The following is a 23,769-nucleotide window of genomic DNA, read 5'->3' on the forward strand; positions in this document are numbered from 1 at the left end:
CCATAAATGCCATGTAACTTAGAGCTGAAATAGGGAATCACCTGAGCTGTTGTGAATTCCACCCTTAGGGGGCCAAAATTATACTGTTAATGTTAAGATTTTTTTCAATTACATAACACTCAAATTTGATGTAAAATATGACCACATTTCTTAGTATGGTCCTAATATTTACAATGCATCTTCACACAGATAAGAATATGTTCTCCATAGGAGCTTAATCGTATGGTGTTGGGCTGTAGTTTATGCACACACTGTACAATGATTAGATTCAAATAAACTTTTTTCAGCATGTGCATTAAATGTGTAAACAAAGGAAAGTTGTGCTTAAGTGTAACTTAAATGTAACTATAATCCACAATGTTTTTTTCAATGTTTTTATTGTTCTTCAGCTGCAAAAAAACAACAACATAAAAATAAAATTAATAAATAAAATAATAATAATAATTCTGAAAGTGATCCCAAATATATTGTTCCTCTGTGTTGTTATCTTTATAGTTATGGTGTCTCTATTTTTATAGAATTAGAATGATTATTAAAATTTTATTATTAATGATTATTAAAACAGTGGCCGTTCTATCAAGATTGAAATCCCTTATTGGTTTTAGCATAACAAGCTCAAAATATCTGATTAATGTTTTATTGTTGAATGGTCATTTAAGGCACACACATCTGCTTTTTTATCATTGAACGAACAAAACAATAGGCCTATAGGAAAAGTAAACCAATAGTCCTATGTCATAAAGAAAAGAGTTTTATTAATACAACTTCAAAAAGTCAGAAACAATAGCAAAAGTAGTGATGCCATCAACCAGATCCTGTTGTGCTTATCAAGGCCACATCAAGCACCTAGCCAGCTTCTCGATGCCTGGCTGCCTTAGCTCCCTCCTTGCAGGCCACCTGTCTCTGGCCATGTCCTAGGTTTGTTGGATATGGAAGGGATGAGAAGACAGACTATTGCTTAGAGGGGTTGAGGCATTTTCATACCAAAAGAGCAGCAGGAGCAACTGAGATTATCAGTTGAATAAACCACCCTCAGTACCGTTATACATTTGTATTGTATTCGTCTTAGGTGCTGTTGGATCATAGGATTCATTATTTACCCCAGATGTTTTCCATGCCTCTGCACCCCCTCAACTCTAACCACCACCCCTCCAAAAAGGAGATGACTGAATCAAACTTCCTTTTAAGAAAACAGTTACGTCTAAAACAGTACAGCATGAACTTGGGTGGTTCCTGCATGTTTGCCTTTCCAGAGCTTGTAAAACCAAGGGAAAGAGTGAATCATGCAGTGGTTATACCCACAACACATGCAACATGTGTGTTTTATGCCTCTTTCAGGTTACCTAAAAGTTTCCGCACTGTCTGGATGCAGAGGGGTGTCTGGTATCTTAAAACTATATCATTCCTGTAAGACTTTATCTGTCTTCCTAGGCCTCCACAACATTTCTTGCCAACAAAAAACATAAAAACTAATTTTTTTCTGCAGTGCTGCTATTTCGATTTTCAAGCTAGGACATTTTTGTTGGAGTAAAAATAAATTCTATTTTTAGAGGATCACACACACACACACACACACACACACACACACACACACACACACACACACACACACACACACACACATATATATATATAAATGTGTGTGTGTGTGTATTAAAGCTAAAATAAAATGCGATACAATACACATTTTTTATTAACTTTACGTTTAAGTTCTAATACGTTTTAGAACCTAAATGTAAAAAAAACTTGTTGCTTTGACAACTAACTGCAAAACAGTAATAGAAGTAAAAACTGAAAACCAAAACTAAAACCAAATCAATATAAATGAAAGCTAAATAGAAATTTTCAATAACAAAAACGAATAAAAAGTAACAAAAGCACATAACAAATTACTAACACTTAAACTACATTTAAAATTAAAATATAAAAATAAAAGCTAAAAATATAAATAATACAATAATATAAAAAATATATAGAGAGAGAGAGAAAGAGAGAGAGAGAAACAGACTAAAACAGTCAGATTTCATTTTTTTAATAGTTGTTTTACATTATTTATCATGGCCTTGCAATGAGAATGTGATATTGTTAGGGAAACATTGAAGTGTCATAAAATGTCATGATGATTAATATTATGGTGCAAATACGTGAATATAGTACAATATAAATATGGCACTGAAAAATGATCATTATCATGCTCAACTGAATTCATGTACTCACAATTTTAATCTAGTAAAATGAGTACAGCTAAACCATGGTATTGCTATGCCAAGACATTTGGTAATAAGATGCCAGTGTCTGTGAATGGGTAATTGTGGACATAAAAAGCCATGTGAGACACAGATGGTTGATAATCACTGGTATAAAGACCCCCTGACCACTCAGGTGTTTACTCAGAGTGAGGGCCATGAAACTGAAGACCTATTAATTCTTAATGCACATTGAGGCTTTGTACTGAATACTGGCAGACTTTGCAACACCAGACTCCGGTTTCCCAACATAGACCCTTGTGTGGCTGTGTACACGTGTGTATATGTGTGGTTATGTTGACGAAGCTGTACATAAAGGAAAAAAGAGCGTGACTGAGATAGTCTTTCCCTTTCTGAGTATCCATCTGTTTCCCTCTCTCTTTTTTGAATGACTACCAAAATCATGCAGTCAAATGGTAAAGGCAGCAGTTCTCAGTAGGCAAACTGCACAAAAATGTGAAAGATACATAGTAATTGTGGTCGAGATTTATACCAAACTGACATAGGCTGTCCGTCAGGAATGGATGGAGGATGTTTCAAATTCTATTCTGGAAAATTCAATTCAGATATTGTTACAGAAACCACTGTGGAATTCACAGAGGCTTGAATCTTGACTCGTAACAGACAAGCTCTGGATCTTTGTCAGTAAAGCTGATTTAAAAAGGGGATTTATATTCACACAATCTACCACCTCTGTCAGATTTCTCAATAAGAACAATAAATAAATCTGAATTAAATGGACTAACACAGGCTTTTTTTATTAACATCAGGAGCTTTAAGAGATCAGTGATATATATAAAAAAAGCTTAATTATGGATGGTTTTGGTGCTTAGTGTTCAGAGAGATTTGGCTATCTTCATAATTGAAATTATTATATGTAATGTTATTAGATAGTGCAGTCTTTTTTAGTCCACAGTGGAAGAACATAATATAATATATACATACATATATCATACATAATATATCTATAAAGGAGGCGACATAATAAACTGCCTGAATGCATATACATGATAGCCCTTGTGTAAACAAAACAATACATTCAATAATAAGATTCAAAGAATACATGACTGCAACACTGAATAGGATTAGATTTAGAAGCACTGATTTTCTGTCTACAACGGATATAAATTATGTCACATCCCTCTTTATTGCCCTTTGCAGATATGCTGTTGAGCACCACGGTTAAAATAAACCTCAAAGATAGCTTTAATTGCTGCAAATAAAATGCTTAAACATGCTAGGTTAAAGTGCAACATAACTGATAATGAAACAAGGATTACTGTAAAACCTTTCAAGTCACTTAACTTAGTAATGATAAAAAAGCAGTGACCTTGCAAATATGGCTTGATAAAGGGAACAAATACGTTTTAAAATAATATTTGTATAATATATTCACCCCAAACTTTCTTAATCAGTGTTGTTGCGTGTCTCAGACATTGTAAATTGCTACCAGTAATCCAAGTACAGCAGAGGCTTCAGTTTCACATACAGTACAGCATTAATATTTAACCATGTATTTAGTGGGACCTATTTGACATCACAGAATGCTCCAGATAATTAACACATATAACACATATCTCTATATGTACAAACTGTACATTTATTCTACTGATCTTTATTGGAGATTGTATCTGTTCGTTAAAATACACAAGCAATATATGCATCTTCAAGATGTATTCCACATTATATTTAACCTTTTAGACTCTCTCTCTCTTGCTCTTTCGCTCTCTCTTTTATTCCAGACGGCCCAGTTTTAGACATCTGATATGCAAGACTTGGATGTGCTCACACTCAGACACTCTGTTCAGTACTTACTGATGGCCAAGTTACTGAGATGCCATTTAGCAGATAACAACGAGAAGACTTATATGCATGTCCATTGTGCTGACAAGGACACTTACCAACATATGACCGAATCAAGTAACAACTGATAGCTTTTTTTGGCTGGTCCTTATCTTGTATTCTTCCAGAAATCATTTTATTGCTCCTTGTCGACTTTTGTACTACTGTACTGTCTACTTGTCTTGATGATTTACAGTTATTGACAACAGTATTGCTGGTTTATTTATATATATTTATATATTTTTAGAAGATCAAATACTATACTGTATATGCATGTATTACAACAGTGAAAAGTGGCATAAAACAGTAATTAAAAATTTTTTATGGTCTTGCAATGACAATGTTATATGGTTTGGACAGCATATTGTCATAGTGTCATAAAATATCTTGACATTAAACATGATGGTACAGATATATGAATATGGCACTGAAAATGGATCATTAACATGTTCTTGTGTAACCTAGTAAATAATGACACCACTATTGCTGCTTATTATGTATCTATATCTATCTGTCTATTTCTCACTCTCTCTCTTTTGCTTCTTGTTGCCTTTTGTGCTATATGTGGTCTTAATGATTATGTTACACCACTTACACCACTATTTCCGAATGTATATATACAGTATAAGTTTGACATTATGCACAAATTACCATAATTTGAACTAGAAATGATGACAGGCATCTCAATACAACAGAGGGTACTTTCAAATTTGTCGGTCCACGTCCCGATGGTTTAATCCTCTGCAGTGCTCCCAGTTCTTCCCTGTCACAGTAGTAACAGTCAGACCATTGCATCTGGCCACAGTCCAGAGTGCTGCAGCAGGCTGCCACCCCCATTAAAGCAGGCCATCCCGCCACAAAAGGCCACTGCAGAGAACAAACACACTCTCACTTGGCCCATACGGAATTCATTGGAGAACAATACCTCTAGCATTAATAGGACTGCAACAGATACAGGTTGTTTACATACACAATTTGGCATGTATATACACACTTAGTGGCAGTCCCCTTTTGTATACAGTATATTAATTTGTAAACATATTACAAATTAATGGGTTTACTCAACTCATTTACTCATCCTCATGTCACTGCAAATGTACGACTTTTTTCTTCCGTGGAACATAAAAGAAGATATGTTGGTAAACAAACACTTTTGGTTACCATTGTGACTTTCATTATATCAAAAAATACATATATCTCAATTTATTTAATTCTCAAATAATCTTCTATGTTCCACAGAAGAAGTCATACAGATCTGGAATGACATGAGGGTGAATACATGATGACAGAATTTTCATTTCTGGGTGAACCTTGAATAGGACACAACTGTATACAGATCTGGATACATATGAGTGAAGGGAGAGAACTGATAAAATAGATGGAATAATAATGCCTCTGCAGCTTTGGTTTGTCCTTCAACCTGTTTTCTCAAATTTGGAAAGTTACTTACGTTTCAGTGGAACAAGGTTGCGTGTACATATGTTGGCAAATATACACATTACTTGACTATTCCTTTGTGGATGCGCACATGCAGATCAAATGTTTGCCACAGTTGATTCCCAGGTCTGTTCATTCAGTGAAGATGCTTTAGAAAGGCACACAGCTGAAGTAGCTGTTAAGTAAGGAGTCGTTCATGTACAGCAGAATCCCTGCAGAGATGGATCACTTTTCATTCTGGCCTCACCAGCTCAGTTCTGACACCAAGTGACACTTACCTGCTATTGCAACTTCTGCACCTGGTTTCCAAACCTGTTAAACACTTGAAGCAAGCTAAAAGGGACTATTGTTTTTCAGCAATTTGCCATAGCTTTATACAAGCCCATTTGTTTGAGTAAAGCTCAGAGAGCTCAAATGATCAGGCCTTTAATTACAGCTTCATACAGAATGGATGGTTATCTTGTCCCAGGGAATGAAACAAATAACCATCATTAAATGTGATCTTGCTGATCTGTAATGAACCCGACACATGCAAAACAACTATTTTCAATCAGTTTTAGTTGTGATTCAGGCATATTCAGTTGATTATGGCAGCTATATTTGCAGGTTAAACAACAACAGTCTTTTAGTAATATTACATTAAGGTAACACATGATGTTATTCTCAGTTCTCTTTTAATAAAATGTATTTATGTGTTTATTTGTTCATTCATTCCTTCATTCATTCTTAGTGAATTTATCATTTATTTTCTGTCACACCCCCGATCCAGTTCACACACACACACACGTGACTTATAATTATAATGAAACAACATTAATCTGTGCACACCTTCTTGGAAAATTGTTTCAACAAGAAAGCAGAAAAGAAATGTTTTATACATATTCACAATAAAAACATCAAAAATACTATGATAAAAAATACTTTTGATTTAAATTTCAATTACTGTAATATATGTTTTCAGTCATATCATATGTTTACCTTTTAGAAAGTTTAGTTTTTTTGTACTAAATGGCTAACATGTTTCTAGTTGATTTATAAAATGTGAACATTTGGGTGTGCAAAGTACATTTGAATTGTATTTACCCAATGGATTATTAATGAAATTATTAATATAATTAAATATATTAATAATTATATAATTGTACATTAAGTTTATTTATAATGCAAACATTTACATATAAATAATTTTATAAATAAATAAATAAAAATAAAATATCCCATCAAATACACTAATCCTTACCACACATGCCAATTTTCCCAACACATTTCCAAATCCTTCCAGAACAATGCTGAATACAACTGAGGACTTGTTTCTTTTTCCAATCCACAGAATTCACAAATGCCATGTAAAGAATTGTTACAAATTAACCCTTTTTTATTGAAGAAATTATTCAATATTACAATCAATTTGAACAATTAAGTCCACATGCACAAAAGAAAGAACAATCTTAATCTGTAAAACAGCATTTAAGAGAAGAGAGAAATAAATAAATAAATAATGAAATAAATAAAGTAATAATAATAGTAATAATAATAAAAACATACATATAAACAACTAACAATAGTTCAAATTATCTTCCTTCCTTAGGACAAAATCAAGGACTACAGTGGGGGAACTATACAAGAAAAAAAATCCTCCATGAAATTGAACTATATGTCATTCTTTTTGTTATTAATTTGCATTAGAGACTCTTTCAAATATTACATTTCTAATAAAAATAACTTACATTTTGGTATGCATTTCGCAAATTTTTGTTTATGAGTGTAATATTTACCTTGCAAAATGTAAAAGTTAACGACATACTCAATCATTTTGCTTTTGTGTGAATAATTTCAAATAACATCTTTTAAAGAGAGCATGTAATTACTAAATAACCCTACTTTATTTGAAGTGTGGATTGTTGTAGTCATTTTAACTCCGCCCCGTTTGCCTTTGACCCTCCTGGCGCGCCTGTGCTGTGGCGGGAGATCCCAGCATGGCGGTGCAACCTAAACAAAATCTGTCCATGGACAGTGCATCTGAACATGGGTTTCTGAATTTTTATTTTTCTATGCCCGAGAAACCAGACACCACCGTGAGAGTATTTGATCGAAACGATTATTATACGGTGCACGGAAAAGATGCGGCCTTTGCAGCCAAGGAGGTTTTCAAGACGAATGGAGTCATCAAAAACCTGGGCACAGGTTGGTTGCTGATTATAAAAATTATTTCATGAAACAGTCAGTTCATTAAAGACATATGTTTTTTTTTGTTTCTTTCTATTGTGCAGATATATGCCATGCATCTTAAACTGCATCAGTATATCATCAAGTTAAACAACTGTAAAATGATGTTTATATTGTAAAATATATATTTATGGCTAATAAAGTTGATTTGTATTTTTAAAACGCAGGAAATAAGAGGTTGGAGAGTGTGGTTCTCAGTAAGATGAACTTTGAGTCATTTGTGAGGGACCTGCTGCTGGTCAGGCAGTACCGGGTGGAGGTTTACAAGAATGTCAGTAAGAGTAGCAAAGAACATGACTGGCAAATATCTTTCAAGGTATCTTGCTTTCTTCACTGTTTAATAACATTTTTCACCTCTCCTGGTTTCATCATGTTTGTGTTTTGCATCACAGGCCTCTCCAGGAAATCTGACCCAGTTTGAGGAGATTTTATTTAGCAGTGGAGGAGGGCCTGGGGAGGGAGCTGCTGGTGTTGTCGGGGTTCGTCTTGGCACCGGGGCCGATGGACAGCGTGTTGTCGGTGTTGGCTATGTGGACGGCACCCTCAGGAAACTCGGTGTGTGTGAATTCCCAGACAACGATCAGTTTTCCAATCTGGAGGCTCTTCTTGTGCAGATCGGGCCCAAAGAGTGTGTGCTTCCTGGAGGAGATGCAGGTGGAGACCTTGGGAAACTCAAACAGGTAACTTGCTTATGCCAGATTGTGTGTTATCAAACAAGATGACGATGCACAATATATAGGAGTCATGTTGATATATAAATTGAGAATTCAGAAATTTTTCTTGCATTTCCGAGTTTATATCTCAAAATTCTGAGTTTACATCTCGCAATTCTGAATTTTTTCTCTCAGAATTCTGACGTTCGCTGTTTTTTTTGTTTTCAGTCACAGAATAAAAATAAACCCAATATAGAGCTTAGGGGCTGGACGACTGGGCAAAATGTATATCACGATATATTTCTTAATTTTGGTCGATACGATAATTCCGATATCGATATGAACACTATTTATCTGAAATCGAAATCTTTTGTAACATTATAAATGTCTTTATCATCACTTTTGATCAATTTTAAGCATCCTTGCTAAATAAAAGTATTAATTTCTATAATGTCTTTCCCAAAAAAATTATACTGAATGGAATAGTGTATAATGCTACAAAAGCTTTTTTTTTATTTCAGATAAATGCTGATCTTTGGATCTTTCTATTCATCAAAGAATCCTGAAAAAAAAACATTTCTCAACTGTTTTAAATATTGATAATCAGCAAATCAGCATATTAGAATGATTTCTGAAGGATCATGTGACACTGAAGACTGGAGTATTGATGCTGAAAATTCAGCTTTGATCACAGGAATAAATTACATTTTTAAAGCTATTCAAATAGAAAGCAATTTTAAATAGTACAAATATTTCAAAATTGTACTGTTTTTGCTGTACTTTGGATCAAATAAATGCAGCCTTGGTGAGCAGAAGAGACAAACATTAAAAGTCTTACTGTTCAAAAACTTTTGACTGGTAGTGTAGGCTGATTATTCTTATAGATTGAAACAAATGTGCTTCAGCCAGAAAAAAAAAAAGTATGAAAAGTGCTCAGAGTTGCTGCAGGAAACTAAAAATTTGAGCAACAACAAAAACATGTTGCTGGAGATAGGCTTATTATTGAAAATGCAAACTGATTGTCTGCCAGCAGGAGGCGCTTTTAAGATACACTAACTTTAAAAAATATTGTTTACTGGCCACGAAACTGTATTTTTCCTTTTGTTCAAAAGATTGGGGTCAATAAGATTATTTGTTTTATTTATTTATTTAGATTTAAAAAAAATAAATGAATACTTTTATTTAGCAAGGATGCAATAAATTGATCAATAGTGGCAGTAGGGATGATACAAATGACTCCTAACCCAAAAAATACTATTTATTTAAAAAGAAACAACAACATGAAAACACAATGGTTTCTGAAGGATCATGTGACACTTAAGACTGGCGTTATGATGCTAAAAATTTAGCTTTGTCACAGGAATAAATTGTATTTTAAAATATATTCACATAGAAAATGTTTATTTCAAATTCTAATAATATTTCACAATATTACTGTTTTTACTGTATTTGGATCAAATAAATGAAGGCTTGGTAAACAGAAAAGACTTCTTAAAAAACATTAAAAGTCTTACTGTTCAAAAACTTTTGACTGGTAGTGTAGGCTGATTATTCTTATAGATTGAAACAAATGTGCTTCAGCCAGAAAAAAAAAAATGGTATGAAAAGTGCTCCGAAAAATTGAACGGCAACAAAAACTGGAAACGTTGCTGGAGATGGTCTTATTATTGAAAATGCAAGCTGATTGTCTGCCAGCAGGAGGCGCTTTGAGAGCGGTAGAACTAACGGTTTCTCCAGTAACGGCTGTAATCAAATCAGCTCCACTCCTGAACGCTACTTTATCAGATAAAATAAAAATACCATCGAAACTTTTCTGAAGACAGTCCTTTCCCTTCAGAGATACATTCATATAAAACACCCACGCCGTGTTATGATTTTGAAATGTGCAGTGCTCATGTTTATTCAACGAAATCAAACACCACAAATAAATCAATGTATGGGAAACACGTAATGTATATCGAAAATGTGTTTCAAAATCACACCACTGTTATTGAAAAAAATTATATCGCGATACATATCGATATTGAATTATTGTGCAGCCCTAATAGAGCTTGCATTTCACAATTCTGACTTTTTTCTTGCAATTGCGAGTAACAATTCTGACTTGGCGCCAAAATCAAAACTGCATTATGGCTGTTGAAGTTTCTGTCAGAAGGGAAAGCCACAGCCCCGTTTCTTAGTTGTTGTTTTTTCTAGTCATATAGCACCGATGTATTTTTCTACTCCATAGACAGCCAAGTTTTATTAACTACCTATTTTGTCTGTGGTGAATGATGCCCTCTTTAAATGTAATGTAAAATAATAAATCTCAAAATGAATATACATTTTTTTTACTCTACATCATAATGCTGTGCTTGCTAAATTCACATGTACCATTTAAAATGATAGATTTTCATTTTTTATTTTGATAAAACGGTAGAATTTTAATATAGGCCATTTATTGATTATCAGACATAAAATGAAAAAAGAAAAATGACAGCTTACCGTATCAGCCAAAATTAATATTGGTGCATCCTTAGAACAAGATTGTATAACCATAATCGTAATCATTCATCTTACATGCTGGTTGCTGTTCTTAACTCAGGTGGTACAGCGTGGTGGCATTCTGCTCACAGACAGGAAGAAATCAGAGTTCACAACCAAAGACATTGTGCAGGATCTGAATCGTCTACTGAAGGCCCGTAAGGGAGAGACCGTGTCCAGTGCTGCACTTCCAGAGATGGAGAAACAGGTTTGGGGCTCTGCAGCACAAGTTAGATGTGTAATTTCAGGAGCTTGACCAGGAGATTTAATTAGGTTATTGCTTTTTTCCAGATTGCAATGTCTTGCTTACAAGCAGTCATCAAATACCTGGAGCTCCTCTCAGATGAGGCCAATTTTGGTTCCTTCAAGATAACCACCTTTGATCTCAACCAGTACATGCGTCTGGATAATGCTGCTGTGCAGGCCCTGAATCTCTTCCAGGTCAAGGGTCATTCAAAAACAAGAAATATGCAATTTCTTCAGTGGAGGGTTATCGTGAGTTCTGATATGTTCCTCCTCTGATTTCTCAGGGTTCCTCTGATGATGCTACAGGCACACACTCCCTGGCAGGCCTCTTAAACAAATGTCGTACCCCACAAGGACAGCGGTTGGTCAGCCAGTGGATCAAACAGCCTCTCATCGACAAAAACAAGATAGAAGAAAGGTGACTTTTTTTTGTTTTGTTTGCTGCATATACCTTTAAATCTCGAATTGGTATGTAATTTCTTTGATTCGGTCTGATACATTACATATTTATGGAATCATATAGGATGTTTAAGTTGTTTAGAATTTAAAAATGTTCCCTAATGCTGATATAATTTTTCTTGTGCTTATTTGAATTGAACTTCTGTAGCATACAGTGAGACTATAATATATGCTTTTATACTCATTTAAAAGTGTAGTGATGGTGGGATTTGTGAAAGAAGTCTCTTATGCTCACCAAGGCTACATTTATAATATCATATTAATATTAATATCCTGTCAAATTATTACAGCTTAATTATTATTTTCTTTTTGAATATATTTTACGATGTAATTTATTCCAATGATGGCAAAGCTGAATTTTCAGCAGCCTTTACTCCAGGCTTCAGTGATACATGATCTTCGGAAATCATTTTATGCCATGCCGATTTGGTGCTCAACATTTTTTTTTATTATCAATTTTGTAAATCAGTTATGCTGCTTACTATTTCTATTAAAACTCATATACTTTTCCCCAGGATTCTTTGAAAAAAATGTGCAAAAGAACAGCAGGAGATGGTCTTATTATTGAAAATGCAAGCTGATTGTCTGCCAGCAGGAGGCGCTTTGAGAGCGGTAGAACTAACGGTTTCTCCAGTAACGGCTGTAATCAAATCAGCTCCACTCCTGAACGCTACTTTATCAGATAAAATAAAAATACCATCGAAACTTTTCTGAAGACAGTCCTTTCCCTTCAGAGATACATTCATATAAAACACCCACGCCGTGTTATGATTTTGAAATGTGCAGTGCTCATGTTTATTCAACGAAATCAAACACCACAAATAAATCAATGTATGGGAAACACGTAATGTATATCGAAAATGTGTTTCAAAATCACACCACTGTTATTGAAAAAAATTATATCGCGATACATATCGATATTGAATTATTGTGCAGCCCTAATAGAGCTTGCATTTCACAATTCTGACTTTTTTCTTGCAATTGCGAGTAACAATTCTGACTTGGCGCCAAAATCAAAACTGCATTATGGCTGTTGAAGTTTCTGTCAGAAGGGAAAGCCACAGCCCCGTTTCTTAGTTGTTGTTTTTTCTAGTCATATAGCACCGATGTATTTTTCTACTCCATAGACAGCCAAGTTTTATTAACTACCTATTTTGTCTGTGGTGAATGATGCCCTCTTTAAATGTAATGTAAAATAATAAATCTCAAAATGAATATACATTTTTTTTACTCTACATCATAATGCTGTGCTTGCTAAATTCACATGTACCATTTAAAATGATAGATTTTCATTTTTTATTTTGATAAAACGGTAGAATTTTAATATAGGCCATTTATTGATTATCAGACATAAAATGAAAAAAGAAAAATGACAGCTTACCGTATCAGCCAAAATTAATATTGGTGCATCCTTAGAACAAGATTGTATAACCATAATCGTAATCATTCATCTTACATGCTGGTTGCTGTTCTTAACTCAGGTGGTACAGCGTGGTGGCATTCTGCTCACAGACAGGAAGAAATCAGAGTTCACAACCAAAGACATTGTGCAGGATCTGAATCGTCTACTGAAGGCCCGTAAGGGAGAGACCGTGTCCAGTGCTGCACTTCCAGAGATGGAGAAACAGGTTTGGGGCTCTGCAGCACAAGTTAGATGTGTAATTTCAGGAGCTTGACCAGGAGATTTAATTAGGTTATTGCTTTTTTCCAGATTGCAATGTCTTGCTTACAAGCAGTCATCAAATACCTGGAGCTCCTCTCAGATGAGGCCAATTTTGGTTCCTTCAAGATAACCACCTTTGATCTCAACCAGTACATGCGTCTGGATAATGCTGCTGTGCAGGCCCTGAATCTCTTCCAGGTCAAGGGTCATTCAAAAACAAGAAATATGCAATTTCTTCAGTGGAGGGTTATCGTGAGTTCTGATATGTTCCTCCTCTGATTTCTCAGGGTTCCTCTGATGATGCTACAGGCACACACTCCCTGGCAGGCCTCTTAAACAAATGTCGTACCCCACAAGGACAGCGGTTGGTCAGCCAGTGGATCAAACAGCCTCTCATCGACAAAAACAAGATAGAAGAAAGGTGACTTTTTTTTGTTTTGTTTGCTGCATATACCTTTAAATCTCGAATTGGTATGTAATTTCTTTGATTCGGTCTGATACATTACATATTTATGGAATCATATAGGATGTTTAAGTTGTTTAGAATTTAAAAATGTTCCCTAATGCTGATATAATTTTTTTTGTGCTTATTTGAATTGAACTTCTGTAGCATACAGTGAGACTATAATATATGCTTTTATACTCATTTAAAAGTTTAGTGATGGTGGGATTTGTGAAAGAAGTCTCTTATGCTCACCAAGGCTACATTTATAATATCATATTAATATTAATATCCTGTCAAATTATTACAGCTTAATTATTATTTTCTTTTTGAATATATTTTACGATGTAATTTATTCCAATGATGGCAAAGCTGAATTTTCAGCAGCCATTACTCCAGGCTTCAGTGATACATGATCTTCGGAAATCATTTTATGCCATGCCGATTTGGTGCTCAACATTTTTTTTTATTATCAATTTTGTAAATCAGTTATGCTGCTTACTATTTCTATTAAAACTCATATACTTTTCCCCAGGATTCTTTGAAAAAAATGTGCAAAAGAACAGCATTTATCTGGAATAGAAATCTTTTGTAACATTGTCTTTGTCACTTTTGTTCAGTTTAATGCAGCCTTGCTGAATAAAAATATGAATTACTCCAAAAAGTATCTTGTGGATGCAGCATATTTTTTTACATTTTAGAGGGTTTATTTTTGCCTGTGACTTTATTAGACATTTGTGGTTCTGATGTGCAGACTGGATCTTGTGGAGACTTTTGTAGAGGACTCTGAGCTGAGGAAGAGTTGTCAGGAGGATCTTCTCCGCCGTTTTCCAGACCTGAACCGAATGGCAAAGAAGTTCCAGCGTCAAAGCTCTAATTTACAAGACTGTTACAAGGTCTATCAAGCTGTGGGGCATCTGCCGAATCTGGTGCTGGCGTTGGAGAGATACAGTGGTGAGCACAATTTGGCCTGTTAACGTTCTAATTTGCATTTGAACAACAAAATTAGTTGTGGAGCAACACAATGAGCGACAGCTGTATTTTGATCAGGGAAACATCAGGTCCTCCTGCACGCAGCATTCATCTCTCCCCTCAACGACCTCGTCTCTGACTTCTCCAAATTTCAGGAGATGATTGAAACCACACTGGACATGAACCAGGTCTGCTGTTGTCATCTACACTCGGTGCTTTAAGCAAACCTTAAAAGGGTCATGATGTTTATGCGGTTTAAGGTTTAAAAAAAATTCACATACTGTACATTATTGTTTCTCCTCTATGCCCCGCCTTTCTGAAACGCATCGATTTTTACAAAGCTCATCGGTCTGAAAAGCAAGGTATGCTGTGACTTGTGCTTATTTGAATTGAACTTCTGTAGCATACAGTGAGACTATAATATATGCTTTTATACTCATTTAAAAGTGTAGTGATGGTGGGATTTGTGAAAGAAGTCTCTTATGCTCACCAAGGCTACATTTATAATATCATATTAATATTAATATCCTGTCAAATTATTACAGCTTAATTATTATTTTCTTTTTGAATATATTTTACGATGTAATTTATTCCAATGATGGCAAAGCTGAATTTTCAGCAGCCATTACTCCAGGCTTCAGTGATACATGATCTTCGGAAATCATTTTATGCCATGCCGATTTGGTGCTCAACATTTTTTTTTATTATCAATTTTGTAAATCAGTTATGCTGCTTACTATTTCTATTAAAACTCATATACTTTTCCCCAGGATTCTTTGAAAAAAATGTGCAAAAGAACAGCATTTATCTGGAATAGAAATCTTTTGTAACATTGTCTTTGTCACTTTTGTTCAGTTTAATGCAGCCTTGCTGAATAAAAATATGAATTACTCCAAAAAGTATCTTGTGGATGCAGCATATTTTTTTACATTTTAGAGGGTTTATTTTTGCCTGTGACTTTATTAGACATTTGTGGTTCTGATGTGCAGACTGGATCTTGTGGAGACTTTTGTAGAGGACTCTGAGCTGAGGAAGAGTTGTCAGGAGGATCTTCTCCGCCGTTTTCCAGACCTGAACCGAATGGCAAAGAAGTTCCAGCGTCAAAGCTCTAATTTACAAGACTGTTACAAGGTCTATCAAGCTGTGGGGCATCTGCCGAATCTGGTGCTGGCGTTGGAGAGATACAGTGGTGAGCACAATTTGGCCTGTTAACCTTCTAATTTGCATTTGAACAACAAAATTAGTTGTGGAGCAACACAATGAGCGACAGCTGTATTTTGATCAGGGAAACATCAGGTCCTCCTGCACGCAGCATTCATCTCTCCCCTCAACGACCTCGTCTCTGACTTCTCCAAATTTCAGGAGATGATTGAAACCACACTGGACATGAACCAGGTCTGCTGTTGTCATCTACACTCGGTGCTTTAAGCAAACCTTAAAAGGGTCATGATGTTTATGCGGTTTAAGGTTTAAAAAAAATTCACATACTGTACATTATTGTTTCTCCTCTATGCCCCGCCTTTCTGAAACGCATCGATTTTTACTTTACTCCAGGCTTCAGTGATACATGATCTTCGGAAATCATTTTATGCCATGCCGATTTGGTGCTCAACATTTTTTTTTATTATCAATTTTGTAAATCAGTTATGCTGCTTACTATTTCTATTAAAACTCATATACTTTTCCCCAGGATTCTTTGAAAAGAATGTGCAAAAGAACAGCATTTATCTGGAATAGAAATCTTTTGTAACATTGTCTGAGCCGGTATTGTAGTCTACTCTCCCAGGATCAGGAAACAGCCCTCCATAAAATGCGCTGCACACATCTGAATATTTAAATTCAGACGTAAATGCAACTTGACCACTGATTTCTAGTCATGTCCTCTTTTGAAAGGCCAAACAAAGTATTTTCGCTTTTGCAACGAAACACACAGCGTCTTCACAACATGGTGGCAGCAACAATAAAGCTATGCCTTCTTTATTTGCGTGAACATTTGGGCAGTGTTATGCAAATCTTCCCACACAGTGACGTAGACATGTGGGGGCGTGTTTAAACGAGGCGTTTTAGGAGGGCGTGGACGAGTCTTAACTTTTATAAAGAATATCTCTTTGGGTTTGAGACTTTAGTCTTTGCAACTTTAGGGATCTTATCTATTCACGAACAGCTTGTAACACTCTAAAGAGAAAGGAAAACTTGAAATTGCATCATATGACCCCTTTAAGCTCAGTTTGTAAGTTGCTCTGGCTAAAAGTTGGAATTCCTAAAATGTATGCCACTCTTGTTTTTGTTGTCCAGGTTGAACATCATGAGTTCCTGGTGAAACCCTCATTTGATCCCACATTGAGTGAGCTCAGGGAGAACATGAATCGTTTGGAGAAAGCCATGCAGGCTGCCTTGAACAGTGCGGCTCGTGAACTGGGTAAGTAAACATAATGTGGTAATGAAATGTATTTCCTATTAAGCAATTTAGCGTTGAACCAGTAACAAAACCAATTTTGTTTGTTTTGCTTTAGGGCTGGAAGCAGCTAAGACTGTGAAGCTTGAATCCAATGCACAGATTGGTTACTTTTTCCGAGTCACATGCAAAGAAGAAAAGAGTCTCCGCAACAACAAGAAATTCACTACTTTAGATGTTCAAAAGAATGGAGTGCGATTCACTAACAGGCAAGAGAGATGTTGAATGAGATGTTTAAATACTGGTGCAGCTAATGACTAGATTTATTAGTGAGTGATGGGGTTGTGTCTTTTTCAGTAAGCTGAGCTCTTTGAATGAAGAGTACACTAAAAGCAGAGAAGAGTATGAAGAGGCTCAGAATGCCATCGTCAAAGAAATCATCAGCATAGCCGCTGGTGAGAGTCACTCAAGGCTTGTTTGGCAATGAATCGCCTGCGATTTTGAACGCGATTTTGCATAGCTTGTCAGTGAACTATGGTTCTGTGTAGTAAATGCACAGAGCATTCGATTATTTACACAGCCCTAGCTTGTTCATTGTGGTTTTTGAACTTTTCCATGTGGTTTTTTATTTTCCTTAAGGAATGTTCTGTTGAAAAGTACAGTAAAACACCTGTAAAAAAAATCAATATGGAAAATTACTTCATATTAATACAGTACATTGTGCCCTTTTTTAGAATGAGGTTAAGCTCTTCTTGTACCCTAACTACAAAATATAAAATTCCATTTAAAAAAAAAAAGATAAAACATGCACATACATTTGAAAGAAGTATAACATGCAGTTTTCAAAGAGACAAAATTTAAACATTGTGTTAATATGAGACTAGCCAAGATAAAACAGTTATGTAAGAATATACTTTAAAAAGTGACAGGTTCAACATCTCAACAGTTCATAGAATGCATTTTAGGGAGGAATTATTGTAATACAAGCATCTAAGTATTAACGTCAACCTGAAATGGAAATCTTTTTTCCATATTGTGAATAGCAGAGTAAAATTTGTCATTGGGAAATTGATTGGATCGTCGGATGTTGCTAATTACTGCAATCCCATGTATATTTTATAAGAAACGGCAATATTCCTTAAAAAAAATGCCCATTTTGATTTCATAGTGACTTAATGGCCTAGTTTATGGTTTTAAATTATTTCCTGTGGTAATCAGCACTAATCCATAATGTTTATAGAGTCTAATGTGTATTGAACACGTTAGCCATTAGCTGTTTTGGTCGCTAACATTAAGATGTTTTCAGTTAATCTGGTTGTTGGCACATTGAGAATGAATAGTTTAATAATCCTGTGTTTGTACCATAGGCTATGTGGATCCAGTACAGACTCTGAATGAGGTGATAGCTCAGCTGGATGCAGTGGTGAGCTTTGCTGTGGTGTCCCATGCTGCCCCAGTGCCTTACATAAGGCCTAAAATACTAGAGAAAGGGTCAGGGAAACTAGTTATAAAGGCGGCAAGACATCCCTGTGTTGAAGCCCAAGATGATGTGGCTTTCATTCCCAATGATGTCACCTTCGCAAGGGGCGAGGAGATGTTTCATATCATCACAGGTAAACTCTTATTTGATAGCATTAAATGGAAGCTTCATGTACATAAATGCATTAATCCTCATGATAAAAAGTAGGGCTGGGTTTTGACACAAATTTCACGATTCGATTCTCATTCACAAGCTTTCGATTCAATATCGATTATTTTGGATATATATATCAGGTAGACATGCTAATTTTAAGGAAAAAAAATTCTTAACTAATGCTGTAAAATACACGAGAGTCCATTGGTACTACATTACTATAATATTGAAGGTTAAAATTTACAGATTTTTTTTTTAGGCTTGAATTGCTTAAATTACACTTAATTACGTTTTATAATAAAAGTTACAATTACAGAATATTTCTACTTCAATTTGTTTTTTTAAATATAAACATTTAAATTGTGGCTGTCATAAAAAATATATAAATTCAACATCGAAGAACAGTAAAAGTTATAATGAATATATTACATGGTGCATATATTTAGCAAAATGCCCCTCTCTACAGTTTATTTTTCTAGCTAACTAATGAATTTATGGTCATAGAATGTTTTTTGAGGTAAATGTGACATTTCGTGACATTGTTTACAAGCCGTTATATTGACGTCTTTGCAGCAGGTCTTTGTGCGACTGAAACACTGATTGAGCGATTACATGAGACAGTATACGGATTGTAAAGTTGTACTCTTTCTTTTAACTTGCGTTCGGATGTTTCGTAATGTTTATTTTGTGCTGAAACTGGTATTAATGTGGAGAAACTGAACTGAGAGCGTCTGTTGAACTGAGGCGCTACAGCAGCGATCTGTCACTCCACATTAAACAATGCCAAAACGGCATTTATTGTTTGAATACTGCAATACAATGGACATAATTTGAAATCTGAGACCTTGTTTTCTATTAAAAGTACCAAAGCACAATGCTTATTGCGATATATTGGATGGGAAGTGCCCTTCAACGTTCCGTACATTAACTGAAAACAGGCTAGACTAATCGATTCTTGGGATTTAAGAATCAATATCGTTTCGTAAAAATGTGAATCGATTAAAATAAAGATATTAATATTTTTTTACCCAGCCCTAATAAAAAGTCTTTATTTTTTATATATTTTAGGTCCAAATATGGGTGGTAAATCTACATACATCCGTCAAGTGGGTGTGATCGTGCTGATGGCACAGATTGGTTGTTTTGTACCATGTGATGAGGCAGAGCTAAGTGTGGTGGACTGCGTGCTCGCTCGAGTGGGTGCGGGGGACAGCCAGATCAAAGGAGTGTCCACCTTTATGGCTGAGATGCTGGAGACGGCTGCTATTCTTCGGTCAGAACTCAATTTTGACACGTTTTGTACTCCCATCATTCTTAAAAGAATATTCTAAGTTCAGTACAAGTTAAAGGGACAGCCCACCCAAAAATTTTAATTGTTACTCACCATCTTGTTGTTCCGAACTTGTACGAGTGTCTTCTGTGGAAGATGAAAGAATATTTTGAAGAATGTTGGTAACCAAACAGTTTCGGTTTCCTATTGACTATTAAAAAAAAGACACAAACTACAATGAAGAACTTCTCAATGAGAACTGAAACCTATATTCTATGGAACATAAAAGAAGGTATTTTGAAGAAAGAAATGCATACAGGTTTAGTTCGACATAAGGGTGAGTAAATGACAGAATTTTCCTTTTTGGGTGAACTCTCCCTTTAAGCTAAATCAAAAGCAATTGTAGATTTGTTGTTGTGAATAGAGGCAAAACATGAATATTAAAATACTTTTTTACCACTCAAATACACAAGTTTTAACAAGAATTGTGTAAGTGCTTTTATAAAATATGCTACTGTTTATAAATCCTCCAGAAATGGTCCATTTGCTTCAATTGTAGATGCCTCACTAGAACCTTGTTTTTTCACATTTTTATACATTTGATAAATTTACAGCAGGGATGGGCAACTTCGGTCCAAGAAGGCTACTGTCCTGCAGAGTTTAGCTCTAACCCTAATCAAACACACCTGAACCAGCTAATTAAGGTCTTCAAGATCACTAGAAAGTTACAGGCAGGTGTGTTTAATTAGGGGTGGAACTAAACTCTGCAGGACAGTGGCCCTCCAGGACCAAAGTTGCCCATCCCTGATTTACAGTAAGTGCATATTGCGTCCCTCAGTACTTTTTTGTAATAAATGCTTGTCATGTTTTGCATTTTGACACGTTAGATCAGCCACAGAGGATTCTCTCATCATTATTGATGAATTGGGCAGAGGCACATCCACATACGATGGCTTTGGTCTGGCCTGGGCAATCTCGGAGTACATCGCCACCCGCCTCAAGTCCTTCTGCCTGTTTGCCACTCACTTCCATGAGCTGACGGCACTTGCACAGCAGGTTCCCACTGTCCGTAACCTCCACGTCACTGCCCTGACCACAGACAGCACTCTCACCATGCTCTACAAGGTGAAAAAGGGTAAGTGTCTCTTGAAACATTTTCTAAAAACTCTGTTTTGTATATTCTCATTGTGTTTGGTGGTGTCTAATGTTTGTAATTTATTAGGCGTTTGTGACCAGAGCTTTGGGATTCATGTGGCAGAGCTTGCTAACTTCCCCAAGCATGTGATTGCTAATGCACGGGAGAAGGCTTTGGAGCTAGAGGAGTTCCAGGATATCTCAAGAGCCGGGGAGGAAGCTGGACCCGAAGCCAAGAAACGCTGCCTTGAGAAACAGGTGAGATTGAAAGATATGTTTGCATTTGCTCTGCAGCTCAATGCATTAAACTTTTAGTTAATAAACTGATGTGCTGTCATCTTACCAATAGGAGGGGGAGAAGATCATCGAGGCTTTCCTGGCTAAGGTTAAATCAATGCCTGCTGAAAGCATGTCGGATGAGGCTGTCAAAGAGGAGCTGCGCAAACTCAAGGCAGAGGTCATCGGACAAAACAATAGCTTTGTTAATGAGATGGTGTCACGTTCTGCCAAAGTCAAACTGACTTCAGCCTAAGGGCTGAGCATTGGCTTAGTGGATAAAAGTCCAACATTTCTGTAAAATTATGTATAATGGAAATGGATATAATCTATAGTAGATTAGAAAAACATTCCATTTTAGCACCATCCTTTTTCTTTTCAAATGTTTTTTTTTCAGGTTATTTTGCAAATTGTAGGCACATTCCTGTGCATTCTGTCATAAATTCTCTTTAGTAAAAACTTTCTAAAAAAAAATAAAAATAATAATAATAATTTTTGTGTGTGTATATTGCAACCCAGTCTCTTGCTACTGGGTTGGTATATTGTCAGTTAAAATCACAACTACAATTTTGATTAGTGACAATGTCGCCATCTAATGGGTGCATTTGGAAATGTTGACGTTTTTCAATTTTATTTTTACCTTGTTGCAAAACTTTTAATATTATAATTACAAACACGTTTAGTTCAGACATACCTTATTTGTACCCATTTAGATTTATAAACAATACAATATTTTATAAAGGTACTAGATACACCAGGATTGCAGTGGATTGTTAGATCTGGGGGAAAAATGATAATAATGGGATTAACTACACTAAAGAAAAATTTGAGAAAGTGACTACGCATCTAACAGTACTGTACAATACTAAAGTAAGTATAGTAAAAAAAGAAACCATTCTACTTAATATTTAAATATTTTTTCACAGTATAGATTGGGTCTTTAAACAAGTATACAGTAGCTGGCTTTTAAATTTTCTGGTAAGGGTCCCACACACAAGGATCATATCTGAGAGTTGGATCATTTTGGGGGTCTGTGGCATTGAAAATCCATGTCACCTGGTAAATAAAGCCAAGATGAACAGAACGTATTTCACTGAGCTGTGCTTTATTTCTTGGTCAGGTTTGTAAGAGCAATGCATTCAAGCAAGTTTGTTGTCTAACCAAAACATCTTAAACCAGCCTAAGATAGCCAGCTGGTCTCTCAGCCTACCAAGTATCTTAACCAACCTCTTGCTACCTTGACCAGGCAAGGAGTCCACTTTAGGCTCCAGGGAAGACTTTTACAATGTTATTGCCATTCAGAACCCTGTTTTCATGGCACTAGCGCGGTTTACACTTTGAAACGCACTTCATTTAAGATTAGAAACTCAATATTTAAAAGCAATGACACGCTTAATGTTACACTTGCTGTACATCAGTGATGCCACCTTGTGCATGTTCTCCGTGTCCATGTTAATGACTCCTCCTGCTAGAGAGAGAGAGAGACACGGATCTCAGCACAGGGGGGAGCTGTCCGGAAAAAAACCCACCAACAACACCCCGAATAAGAAAAACTGCCCCGGGTTGGTGTCCTTTTTCGGCGTAGACGGGTGACTTGACTTGTTTTAGACCAGAGATTTGTGTAAATGCTAAGTACAACAGGATAAGGTTTGAGGGACGCGTATTTTTTCTTGGTTAAGTCACCTCGCCAAATGAACTCCGTCAGAGCGAGCAGCAGGAGACCCAGGCGAGTGTCGAGGCCGCGCCCGGTGCAGCCGGAAAGAAACAACGCAGAAAGAGGTGAGACGGGGACCTTTAATTCAATAACACTTCAATGGTGTGCCGTGTCGTGTACGGTACTTTATCTGCATGACCCGACAGTGCCACTCCGAAGCCGCAAGGCCTGAATAAAAGGGTTTGTGTGCAGAGCGTCGAGGCGCATATAAACAGGCCAGGCCGCGCTTTGTTTGGGCTTCACGAGCCAGAACCGTAAACGGCTAGCTTTTAACACACTTAACGTACCACCTTTCCGGGTAGGCTTTAAACTTAGAAACAAGGTGACAAGGTAAATATTGATTTACCTTTGCTATAAGCCACCTCTCATAGGTGGAAGAGAGACGTGAGAAGTGGATTTAGGCATGCAAATCTGCGCTGCGTAGCTGCTAGGATCCAGTGTGGGCTGCCTGCCATTGATACACAACACTGTCCGTTTAGACCAAACACTATCACAGTAACTTATCTGCTTATTGCACCGCATTAGTACCTTGAACAGCTTTGTTCGGTTTTGGTTCGCTTTGAATGCAGTAGCTATGAAGTAAACTATGTTTACACACTGCTAGGTAGCACGCCAGCTAATGCGAGTAGCTGCGCAGT

At 36.1% G+C, this 23,769-nt stretch overlaps 2 protein-coding genes and 1 long non-coding RNA gene across 3 annotated transcripts in view; 2 read left to right on the top strand and 1 right to left on the bottom strand.

Annotated features, from left to right (window-relative positions):
• Positions 1-7,436: 7,436 nt before the first annotated feature.
• LOC107582784 (DNA mismatch repair protein Msh2-like) lies at positions 7,437-21,862 on the top strand. Its single transcript, XM_016268793.1, has 16 exons — positions 7,437-7,709; positions 7,919-8,067; positions 8,144-8,431; positions 10,989-11,135; positions 11,219-11,368; positions 11,458-11,591; positions 14,492-14,691; positions 14,788-14,897; positions 17,005-17,128; positions 17,223-17,373; positions 17,462-17,559; positions 18,472-18,717; positions 19,806-20,010; positions 20,895-21,142; positions 21,230-21,399; positions 21,491-21,862. Exons 1-16 carry the CDS (start codon positions 7,502-7,504, stop codon positions 21,671-21,673), a joined length of 2,811 nt encoding a protein of 936 aa, XP_016124279.1. The 5' UTR covers positions 7,437-7,501; the 3' UTR covers positions 21,674-21,862.
• On the bottom strand, positions 15,711-20,645 carry LOC107582785 (uncharacterized). Its single transcript, XR_001608976.1, has 3 exons — positions 20,523-20,645; positions 20,122-20,154; positions 15,711-15,780 (listed from the first exon to the last, which is right to left on the bottom strand). It is a non-coding gene; the product is annotated as an uncharacterized lncRNA (long non-coding RNA).
• Positions 21,863-22,908: 1,046 nt separating the features above from the next.
• Positions 22,909-23,769, top strand: part of LOC107582786 (F-box only protein 11-like) — a 16,394-nt gene continuing 15,533 nt past the window's right edge. Inside the window, exon 1 of the mRNA XM_016268795.1 lies at positions 22,909-23,196. Within this exon, the coding sequence (XP_016124281.1) occupies positions 23,109-23,196 (88 nt within the window). The 5' untranslated portion in view covers positions 22,909-23,108. The remainder of the gene's footprint in view (positions 23,197-23,769) is intronic.

The sequence above is a fragment of the Sinocyclocheilus grahami genome, unplaced genomic scaffold, assembly GCF_001515645.1.
Source record: "Sinocyclocheilus grahami isolate Dianchi unplaced genomic scaffold, SAMN03320097.WGS_v1.1 scaffold47.1, whole genome shotgun sequence".
Lineage (NCBI taxonomy): Eukaryota > Metazoa > Chordata > Actinopteri > Cypriniformes > Cyprinidae > Sinocyclocheilus > Sinocyclocheilus grahami.

What these genes read in the sequence shown, in the direction of transcription:
- LOC107582784 (XM_016268793.1), top strand. Translation starts at nt 7,502, where the DNA reads ATGGCGGTGCAACCTAAACAAAATCTGTCCATGGACAGTGCATCTGAA. An exon ending in ACTGGCAAATATCTTTCAAG is followed by an intron (nt 8,068 to 8,143) that starts GTATCTTGCTTT and finishes TTTGCATCACAG; the next exon opens with GCCTCTCCAGGAAATCTGAC. An exon ending in TTCCAGAGATGGAGAAACAG is followed by an intron (nt 11,136 to 11,218) that starts GTTTGGGGCTCT and finishes GCTTTTTTCCAG; the next exon opens with ATTGCAATGTCTTGCTTACA.